General features: G+C 33.1%; 1 protein-coding gene across 1 annotated transcript in view; it reads left to right on the plus strand.

Annotated features, from left to right (window-relative positions):
- Positions 1-1,137: 1,137 nt before the first annotated feature.
- LOC145263186 (glycogenin-1-like) overlaps positions 1,138-12,312 on the plus strand; it is a 70,559-nt gene continuing 59,384 nt past the window's right edge. The window contains exons 1-2 of the mRNA XM_080120242.1: positions 1,138-1,250; positions 9,536-9,671. Coding sequence (XP_079976368.1) covers positions 1,238-1,250; positions 9,536-9,671 — 149 coding nt within the window. The 5' untranslated portion in view covers positions 1,138-1,237. The remainder of the gene's footprint in view (positions 1,251-9,535; positions 9,672-12,312) is intronic.

A 12,312-nucleotide genomic window follows, 5' to 3' on the forward strand; every position in this document is an offset into this window, starting at 1 on the left:
AGATGTTGTCCGTTGTCGATGCAATTGCTCGATTCTATCTAATTCTGGGTTCTAGCTTTATCGTAAAAAAGTGTATGTGAACGGATATGTATATATATATATATATATATATATATATATATTCCATTCCCATTTTTCCCCATGTATGCTCATACTTTCACTACACCGATGAAGACTGAAGGATCGGTCGAAAATCTGTATCTGTAAAAAAAGTTTTTAAATTTTTTTTTCATAATATTATTTTGTATTTCTGCACGTCACCAACTGAAAACGAATAAAGAAAAATTATAAGTTTTTATACTTTTCGTATTCTTTTTTTATATATTTCCATTCATATATATATATATATATATATATATATATATATATATATATATATATATATATATATATATATATATATATTGGCTAGGATCTCCTTGAAAGTATTACTTCAAATAATATCTATCAGGATTTTTCATCTTAATTCTATCAGTGTCTTATCTCGCTTATATATATATATATATATATATATATATATATATATTGAGATGTGTACATCTTCCCACTTCCCATCTTTACTTATGTATATATATATTTATTTTAGGTAGTATGCATTGTAGAGCCCGCAATTTCCACGAAGTTGGCTCATGCTTGTTCAGCAGCTGACGGAAATAACCGGAAAAGGCCGAGCTTTCCTCAATTGTAAAAACGCTACACATTTATCTAACCCCCAACCTTAACCCTAACCATAACCCTTAACTCTAAATCCTAACCCCTAACACTAAGCCTAACTCATAAACCTAAACCTTTAATCTTAACTCTTAACCCTAACTCCTTACCCTACACCTTAACTCTAACCTCTAATCCTAAACCCTAAGCCTTTATCCTAAACCTTAACCTTAACCTTAAACCTTAAACCCTAACCCTAAACCCTAACCTTAAATCTAGCTAAGAGTAGATAAAAGTTTTACTATCAAAACAGAATAACACTCAACCGCATCCCTTTCTCCAGCTTCCAATTTTTTATTTGACTAAATAAATTGGCTAAATAAAACGTCATTAAGAATTTCTTTTATCAACCCCCCTTTTTCTCTGGTTTTAAAAATAATATCATTGATATGTTTCGTCATCCTTTATGACGTGATAAAGGATATTCCTGATGTCTTCCACTTCCGTTTTAGTGGAATACGTCATTCCTTTGTGACGTCATTTATGGTGACAAACAAAATTCACAGTTTGATTTATCTTCTTTAACATGGGAGAAAAAGGTATGTCTTTCAGACGATTTTTTTTTTTCAAACATTTTAACATTTGTTAAAAACGAATTATTTTTATCAAGAACATTTTCTATTTACTTTATTTTCTGTTTTATTCTTGAGAAAATTGTTAGACTTAAGATTGCAAAATATTTTCAGTTATGTTTTTTTTTAACGACAAAAAATTAGATGCATGCAGCTTTTAATTCTTTAATACATAAAAAAAATAAAATTATTAACTATGAAAATTTCTGAACTCGTTCGGCTACAACAACTACCACGATTTATTCTATTTTGACTTCATTCGGAAATTCATAAACATATCTTTTAAATATATTCTTCTTGCTTAAATAAAAATAAAATCTTTACTTTATATATATATATATATATATATATATATGTACTTTACATACGTATCACAACTTGTCAAGGCCTAGAGGCCATTCGAGGATAAGGGCTAAAGAGTATACAGTAGTCAATTGGACAATATAGTAATCGTTAGTAATGGAAATTCGGTAAATTTGTGAAGTGGAACGGCTCATCAAGAACTTGTTTACGTTGGACTTGAAGACAACCATATTGTAGTCAGTGTGAAAGCAGGTAAACGAAAGACAGTTCCACAGGCGTGCAGTTATAAGAAAGAAACTTTGTTCATGGAATCTACGTTTAGGTTTAGGCACAGATAAAGAGTGAGGAAAATTTTTTATAGTGTTTTCAGCTAGACGAGTGTTTCTCGTGTAAATTTGGCAAGGATGACCATAGATTGGAGCTCAGACGAGCACTTGCCATGAAAATAACAATAAAGCAGAGACAGACTCGCAACATCTCTTCTGTGAGAAAGAGGTTGTAGGGAAGAGAAAAGAGTATCCCCTACTAGACTACAAAGTCTATTTTGAACTCTATCAAGGCAGGATAAGTCTTTAATAATAATAATAATTCTGATTTTGTTTTGAACGTCGTTCTGGAAAGGGATGGGATTCATTTCCAAAGGATTTCCTTCAATCCCGGCTTCAAACTAGGAGCTTCAAAGATCAAGGGTTTTCCTAAAGATGTTGGTGGTACCTACAATTGCAGAGGTCTGAAGGCCGCCTAAAACATTGGAGATTTGTAGTTTTTTTCAATTGTCCTTCCAGACGACTTGATACTACCCCTAGCGTATCAACTACGACCAGGATTGTTTATGCTTTAACCCCGTGTATACGCCTGATCTCCAAGGCCAATGGAGCATAATTGCTCCAATTCTCATTCTCCTTCTCTTTCACATTCCTGCCCCAGGGTACTGAAAAGCCTACAATCTGCCAGTTTTTTGAGACCTTGTCAATGACATCCAAATCCAGACGATTATGTTCCAATTGCTTGGTCATTATGACACTTTTGTCCCACCATACCTCTACCTTGCCTTCCTCACTTGTTCTCACTTCATCAGGCACCTCCTCAAACCATTTTCCAGTACACTTCACCCCAACCCTCTTACACACCTCCCAATATATCCGGAGTCTCATGTGATCGTGTCTTTTGTGGTACTCTCTCTGGGCCAATCCACTACACCCTGTTGCAAGGTGCGCAATTGACTCTGAGGTCTTACCACAAATCCGGCATTCTGCAGCAACTTCTTCTAGAACCACTTTTTTGAACAATCATGTTCATAATGCCTGCTCTCGTGCTGCACAAATAAAAGCTTCAGTACTCTTAGCTCTAAGCTCTTTCATCGGCCACTTCTGCTATACCCTGGAAGAACCTTCCGTGCATTTTCTTCCTAGCCAGTTCCTCTGTCCTTTCTCTATCCATAAGTTTCACATAATCAGCTTTGGTCTCATATACCTCCACTTCATTGGCCACAACCTTAAGCATCCACTCCTCACTTCTAACCACATGCTCCTTCAACGACATCTCCTTGGTTCTAACACAATTTTTTACACTTTTCAATCCTCTCCCAACGTCTTTCTTCTTTTGATACAGCCTTGCTACGCTACTTCAAATGTGAAATATACCAAACATTGCTAAAACTCTTCTTGTTTTGGTATTCATGGCATGCAAATCCTTGTCAGACCATTCTAAAATTCCCGCACTGTATCTCAAAACACTGACTGCCTATGCATTCACTGCTTTCATTAGGTTTCCTCCATACAGTTTCGACTTTGCAATTAGTTTCACTCTTCGAAGATACTCCTTCCTGACTTTCTCCTTCATTTCTCTGTTCATGATGCCTACACCCTCCAGCACTCCCAAATACTTATATCCGGTATCTTTATTTCTTTCATGATTTCTCCATTTGGCAGCACTGTTCCATTCGAATGAACCTTTACTCCTCTTTTTATCACCAGCACCACACATTTACTAATTCCAAACTCCATCCCATAGTCTTCTGAGTATGTCCCCACAAGTTCTACCAGTCTCTCCATTTCCTTTTCATTTCTACCGAATATTTTCAAATCATCCATAAACAATAGATGGTTGAGACGTCTGTCGCCAGATCCAAAGTTATACCCTAGTTTTTCTCTCTTCAAGAAGATGCTCAGTGGCATCATTATCATTACAAAAAGAAATGGCGATAATGAATCTCCTTGAAATATTCCACGTTTAATGCCAACCTGCCCCATCTCCTCTCTGTTTGCTGTCAGCACCGTTTTCCATTGAGCCATACTTGTCTCCAAAAGCCCTACCACATTCTCAGCAATCTTCATCATCAATAGTGTTGTTAATAATAATAATAATAATAATAATAATAATAATAATAATAATAATAATAAAGACTAGAACGTGGTCGTCTTCAAGTCCAATGTAAACAAGTTATTGTTGAGCTGCCCCTCTCTAAATAATCCATTACTACACCATTTCCACCACTAACTAGTAATACACTATTTTTTCAGTGACTACTGTATTTAGGGATGTCAGTCATTAGTTTTTAGGGATAGGTTTCGCATCAGTTTTGGGGTTTTTACTTTAGTTTTTTTGTTTTTTTTTTGTGGTGGGAGATGTATTTTTGGGATGAGATGGATTCAGAAAAATATTTTCAGTGAAAAAGGTTTGCAGGGTTTCTGATCAAATGTTAGAACACTAGGCAACTCCAAAATTCACCACAGAATCAACTCCCCACCCCTTATATAACACGATGTAACTTTATTATAAGCTAATATTATCAATATGACTTTTATATCATTTAAAAGAAGGGCAAAATAAACTAGTAATAATTTTTTTAAAAAAATTTTTCATCGTACGAAAATAATGAAATTAACGTTCCCACGTAGTAAGCATTCCGAACGTGAAAAGAATACGAGAGACATTTCTATACAGTAAACAAAACAAAATAATGAGTTAAAAAAGTATATATTCATAAAAGAGATAATTTATATGTTTTAAATGGAAGGGTTACAGCAATAGGAAAAACATAGAATGTTTGTGAATATTTTAGAGTTCTTCAAGGGGAGGGGGTTCATTAGCTGAGACATTAGAAGAAGTCTGGATCGATTTATTATGAGCCGTGAGTTCAGGGGTCGGGAAAAATCGTATTTAAAAACTTCTCTGCTCAATTAAATAAAATATAATTCATTGAAAGTTGGGCCCTCTTGCACTATAAGGAAACTAAAATAGGAAGAAAGAAAAAGGAACAACAGTCGTCTTACACCGGTTGAAAGAATGCCATTGATTGGATAGCGAAATTATGACGTCATGTCATAAATAAAATGGAATAATGAAATTGACAATATTAGAAAATAATGTTAGTTTTCTTTTTGATAAATGATTTTTATGAATGCAGGGATTTTTAAAACAATTTTTTAAACGTAATTTTAAAAATAGAATAATTAGAAATGATAAAAGAAATGATATTGCAATTGACAATATTAGAAAACGTAGAATCTGCATATACGTTTTTTTTTTTAATGGATGCTCCCTGAAAGCGCATGCACAAAGGGTTTTCATTTGTTTATTAATAAATAAATAAATAAATACACATGATTAAAAAAAAAACAGAAAAAAAAGGTTTATGAGATATATACGAAGAAAGTGGCAAAACTGTTTGCGCATTTCGGGGAGCAGCCATTAAAAGGAAACTGTTTACGCAGGGCCCACGTTTCCCGTGAAGTACTTTTTTTTTTTTTTTTTTTTTTTTTTTTACAAACAACCAAACAAAGATAATTAGAACTGATATTGTTCTCTGATACAAATTATACGCGGAAATATTTGCACCGATTTCCTTTGTTTTTTTAATTTTTAAAATAAAGAAAACTGGTTAACTATAAATAGACAATCGAATTGTGTAACTTAAATGTGACTAACTTTTAAAAAATTATTTTACAATGTTTTTTTTTATACAAATAATTATTAAATACTTAGTAATTAAAATTTTTTTTACAATAATTTCAATTTCTATCAATATTTTATAGTAATGACAGAAAATAAAATGGTTCACTATAAATAGGCGATCGAATTGTTACTTAAATGACTTTAATTCTTTAAAAATTCTTTTACATTAATTCTTTTTATACTAATGTTAAATACTTATTAAATTCTTTTACAATAATTTCAATTTTTAAATTCTATCTTAACTTTAAAAAATTCTTTTACAATATTATTTTTTATACTATCAATTATTAAATACTGTTTTAAAACTGTTTTTCTAATATTGTCAATTGCAATATCATTTCTTTTTATCATTGCTAATTATTCTATTTATAAAATTACGTTAAAAAATTGTTTTTAAAAATCCCTGCATTCATAAAAATCATGTATTAATAAAAAATTCTGTTTTCTAATACTGTCAATTTCATTATTCCATTTTATCCTCCCTATATATAAAAAATGAACTCATTTTCCCCCTCTGATTTTGACCTTAATAGGATTGAAAATCGAGAGATTTCATGCAAATGCTATATGCACAAACTGCAGCACATTATCTGAGGTGTGTTATAGGCCTATTACCTTTACACTTCCTTGATAATCGTGGATTCTTATATTTTTTCTGGTGAGAGTTCACGGGAAAAATCGGTTAGAATCAATGAAAGTTGTAAAATCTTTTCTCTCTAATAAATTCCTCCTACCCCCGCTTCCACTTACACTGTTGCGGATCAGTTCACAGGGGACAGTACGAAAAAACACCGGTTTGGGTTCGTAAAAAAAAACTGGACTGGACTGGACTGGACTGGATGAAACGCACCATTGGATCTAAGCCATTTTTTTTTTCGCTTTTCACTTTGCACTGTGTTTTTTTTATTGTTTTTTTTTTTCGTTTTTCAGAATATGTCTTTCTTAAAGAAACTTCGCTGTTTTTTTGGGGGGGGGCGATTTTGTACAGAAGTTTAAGATCGTTTTTATTTTTGTTTTGATATTTAAACAGGGTTAATTCTTTGCTTATTCTTTACTTTAGCCCCCCCCCTTTTCCCCCCCTTACACTCCCCCTCCTTTTGCACACACCTCCAAACAGCCGGGCAACGCCGGGTACTCCCACTAGTTTATTTATAAAATGATGCCATAATTTCGCTATCCAATCAATGACATTCTTTCAACCGGTGTAAGACGACTGCGGTTTCTTTTCTTTCTCCCTATTTTACTTAAAGTGCAGGAGGGCCGAAAGTTGTTCATAAGAGTTAATGTTCATTTGAGTTTGCATTAATAAGATATTTCAGTGAGAAGATTGGAAATATTTCAATGAATAAAGTTTATATATTTGCAGACGATAATGAGACCATGTGTGTGTCTCTGTGTTCGTTAATGCTTGTGTGCGTGTGAGTGGAGAGATGTAGCTGAAGGAAGCGCCCACAATGGGTGTGCCTCACGACACTGATCCGTATATTCTGGTCCACTAGTTTATTGAAAAAAAGAATTTGAATTTTCAAGGATCTAGGGAGCTCTCATAAAAACCATTTCAAATAAATTCAGAAAGTTTTCTGATTAGTCCCATGTTTTTATTTGGGATAGTGTATGCGCAGACGACATGCGTACAAACGCATTTATGCATTTCGATTTTGTATGTCGATATCTAAATATGGACTACTACATGTACACTCATTAACCCTTATCCTCGAGTTGCCTTCGGACCTTGATAAGTGAAGACTCCCACGTAATTTTGTTTTTTATTGTGATAATTATTTACTATTATTTTCGTTTCTGTTGTTGCTGTTGTTATAATAATAATAATAATAATAATAATAATAATAATAATAATAATAATAACAACAATAATAATAATAATAACAATAATAATAACAATAATTATTATTATTATTATTATTATTATTATTATTATTATTATTATTGGCTCACAATGAGCTTTCACACAGGTCATTAAAGATCTCCCCTTGAAAACAGCCTGTGGTGTTCCCTGGAATTTGAGTGACAAGTCTCCTCAGATTTCCAGTATTCTCCTGGCAATAAGCCTCCCCAAACTCCCAGTTCTCTTCACACATTTCCAGCGGAGATCTGTTCAGTGCTCACTTCTTGGTCTTTCCTTCCTCCTTGACTACTTGGCTATTAGGTCTCACTCTTTTATGGGAGGGGGGGCGCAATGATGTGGTGATGGGGGTTAGGTTAGAGAACTTATGGATATGCAGCTTCAATGTTCTTGGTTCTATGAAGCACTTCATGTTTTGCGGTAGTTTGTCTGGCCTGCGCTTGTTGCTCATATATGTTAGTTTCCACATTCAAGGGTTTTCCTTAATATTTCAGTTGTTTTCATTATTGTTGTTCGTTGTATTTTTCCAGTCATTTTTTTAATTCCAATTTCTCCCATTCTTTTTTCAAAGTTTTTCGGGATTGTTCCTAGTGGTCCTACTATTATAGGTATTATTTTGATTGGAAAAGAAAACTAGATGACACATATACTCGTATGCAACGAACAGTATTAAATATATCTTGGCAAAATCATCCCATGAAGCAGCAACTTTATGGCAACCTACCTACCATATCTAATACCATCTGGGAAAGACACCTACGATTTGCCGGTCACTGCTTGAGGAGCAAGCATGAACTGGTGAGTGATGTATTGCTATGGACTCCACGACACGGACGAGCAAGCAGAGGACGACCTAGATCCACGTACATCCATCAAATAGCACACGACACCAACTGTGAACCTGAAGATTTGAGGCAACTGATGGAAGATAGGAAACTCTGGAGAGGAAGAGTCACATTGATCCAGGCAAGAAGCCCATCCTGCTGCTGCTGATGCTGCTGATGATGATGATGATGATGATGACGACGACGACGACGACGACGATGATGATGATGATGATGATGATGATGATGATGATGATGATGATGATTTTCTTCATCTTCCATATCCCTTTCAGTTCTCTGGCTAGCTTTGAGTATTTGCTTCGTTTCTCCTTTTCTTTGATATTCACCCTGTGGTCAGCTGGAACAGCGAAGTCTACAATTTGACAGGATTTTTTGTTGTTAATTATTACAACATCCGGTCGTCTTGCTTGGATGGGTTTATCAGTTTGTATGTCCATGTCCCATAGGATTTTGTGATTCTTGTTTTCAAGTACTGTTTCTGGCTTATGTTTGTACCACTTGTCTGTGCATTTGAGATGCAGTTGTTTGCATAATTCCCAGTGTACTACCCTTCCCACTTGGTCGTGTCTGTTCTTGTATTCCTTTTGAACCAGTTTGCTGCATTCACTTACTATACTTACCATATGATTCAGTGTTTCGTCTCTTTGTCCACAGAGTCTGCATTTACTGTTTTCTTGTGTTTTGTCGATCTTTGCTTTAATGTGGTTGGTGCTTATCGAGTTATCTTGTGCTGCGGTTATTAGTGATTCAGTTTCTCTGCTTATGTGTCCTTTTCGCATCCATGACCAAGTGTTTTCGTTATTCTCATCTTTTGTCGTCCGTATGAATTTTCTCAGTTGCACATCTTAAAGCAGGGTGTAGCGGATTGGCCCAAAGGGAGTACCTCAGAAAGCATGATTGCATGGGGCTTCGGATTTACTGGGAGGTTTGTAGGAAATTTGGTGGGAAGTGTGCTGTGAAGTGGTTTGAGAAGGAATCTGATAATGTAAGAACTAGTTAAGATGGCAATGTTGAGACATGCATGAATTCATAGTTGCTCATCATTCACAACCCGCATTCACACTGTTTTCACGAAAGTGTTTTTATAATGAGAGAGATTGGAATCAGGGTAAAAATGTAGCTATTAATAAGTGTTACATAGATAGATATCGACCCAGACACCGGCAGTTCTTCTCCCTGTTTCAGAAACATCACACATGGAATGTGAGGATTATTTATATAAGATTGAAATTGCAATTTCATTTTGATTATAACTATTTGATATTTTGTTGGTTTAACTTTAGGTGAGGCTTTTGTAACACTTACTACAAATGATGCTTATGTGTTGGGTAGCTTGGTGTTGGCGGAGTCCCTTCGAAGAGTGGGCACAAAAAGAAGGCTTGTGGTTATGATCACCAATGAAATATCCGAAACGTTAAAGTAAGTATTGATTTACTTGTGCTATACTTATGATCACCAATGAAATATCCGAAACGTTAAAGTATTGATTTACTTGTGCTATAGTTATGATCACTAATGAAATCTCCGAAACATTAAAGTATTGATTTACTTGTGCTATAGTTATGATCACCAATGAAATATCCGAAACGTTAAAGTATTGATTTACTTGTGCTATAGTTATGATCACCAATGAAATATCCGAAACGTTAAAGTATTGATTTACTTGTGCTATAGTTATGATCACCAATGTAATATCCGAAACGTTAAAGTATTGATTTACTTGTGCTATAGTTATGATCACCAATGAAATATCCGAAACGTTAAAGTATTGATTTACTTGTGCTATGGTTATGATCACCAATGAAATATCCGAAACGTTAAAGTATTGATTTACTTGTGTTATAGTTATGATCACTAATGAAATCTCCCAAACATTAAAGTATTGATTTACTTGTGCTATAGTTATGATCACCAATGAAATATCCGAAACGTTAAAGTATTGATTTACTTGTGCTATAGTTATGATCACTAATGAAATATCCGAAACATTAAAGTATTGATTTACGTGTGCTATAGTTATGAACACCAATGAAATATCCGAAACATTAAAGCATTGATTTACTTGTGCTATAGTTATGATCACTAATGAAATATCCAAAACGTTAAAGTATTAATTTACTTGTGCTATAGTTATGATCACCAATGAAATATCCGAAACATTAAAGTATTGATTTACTTGTGCTATAGTTATGATAACCAATGAAATATCCGAAACAATAAATTATTGATTTACTTGTGCTATAGTTATGATCACCAATGAAATATCCGAAACATTAAAGTATTGATTTACTTGTGCTATAGTTATGAACACCAATGAAATATCCGAAACGTTAAAGCATTGATTTATTGTGCTATAGTTATAATCACTAATGAAATATCCGAAACGTTAAAGTATTGATTTACTTGTGCTATAGTTATGATCACTAATGAAATATCCGAAATATTAAAGTATTGATTTACTTGAGCTATAGTTATGATCACTAATGAAATATCCGAAACATTAAAGTATTGATTTACTTGTGCTATAGTAATGATCAACAATGAAATATCCGAAAGGTTAAAGCATTGATTTACTTGTGCTATAGTTACGATCACCAATGAAATATCCGAAACATTAAAGTATTGATTTACTTGTGCTATAGTTATGATAACCAATGAAATATCCGAAACAATAAATTATTGATTTACTTGTGCTATAGTTATGATCACCAATGAAATATCCGAAACAATAAATTATTGATTTACTTGTGCTATAGTAATGATCACCAATGAAATATCCGAAATATTAAAGTATTGATTTACTTGTGCTATAGTTATGATCACTAATGAAATATCCGAAACGTTAAAGTATTGATTTACTTGTGCTATAGTTATGATCACCAATGAAATATCCGAAACGTTAAAGCATTGATTTACATGTGCTATAGTTATGATCACTAATGAAATATCCGAAACGTAAAAGTATTGATTCACTTGTGCTATAGTTATGATCACCAATGAAATATTCCGAAACGTTAAAGTATTGATTTACTTGTACTATAGTTATGATCACTAATGAAATATCGGAAACATTAAAGTATTGATTTACTTGTGCTATAGTTATGATCACTAATGAAATATCCGAAACATTAAAGTATTGATTTACTTGTGCTATAGTTATGATCACTAATGAAATATCCGAAACATTAAAGTATTGATTTACTTGTGCTATAGTTATGATCACTAATGAAATATCCGAAACATTAAAGTATTGATTTACTTGTGCTATAGTTATGATCACCAATGAAATATCCGAAACATTAAAGTATTGATTTACTTGTGCTATAGTTATGATCACCAATGAAATATCCGAAACATTAAAGTATTGATTTACTTGTGCTATAGTTATGATCACCAATGAAATATCTGAAACATTAAAGCATTGATTTACTTGTGCTATAGCTATGATCACTAATGAAATATCCGAAACATTAAAGTATGGATTTACTTGTGCTATAGTTTTGATCACCAATGAAATATCCGAAACATTAAAGCATTGATTTACTTGTGCTATAGTTATGATCACCAATGAAATATCCGAAACATTAAAGTATTGATTTACTTGTGTTATAGTTATGATCACCAATGAAATATCCGAAACAGTAAAGTATTGATTTACTTGTGCTATAGTTATGATCACCAATGAAATATCTGAAACATTAAAGCATTGATTTACTTGTGCTATAGTTATGATCACTAATGAAATATCCGAAACATTAAAGTATGGATTTACTTGTGCTATAGTTATGATCACTAATGAAATATCCGAAACATTAAAGGATTGATTTTCTTGTGCTATAGTTATGATCACCAATGAAATATCCGAAACATTAAAGTATTGATTTACTTGTGCTATAGTTATGATCACCAATGAAATATCTGAAACATTAAAGCATTGATTTACTTGTGCTATAGCTATGATCACTAATGAAATATCCGAAACATTAAAGTATGGATTTACTTGTGCTATAGTTTTGATCACCAATGAAATATCCGAAACATTAAAGCATTGATTTACTTG

Source organism: Euprymna scolopes, chromosome 38 (genome assembly GCF_053919585.1).
Source record: "Euprymna scolopes isolate OS-2025 chromosome 38, ASM5391958v1, whole genome shotgun sequence".
NCBI classification, from domain to species: domain Eukaryota; kingdom Metazoa; phylum Mollusca; class Cephalopoda; order Sepiida; family Sepiolidae; genus Euprymna; species Euprymna scolopes.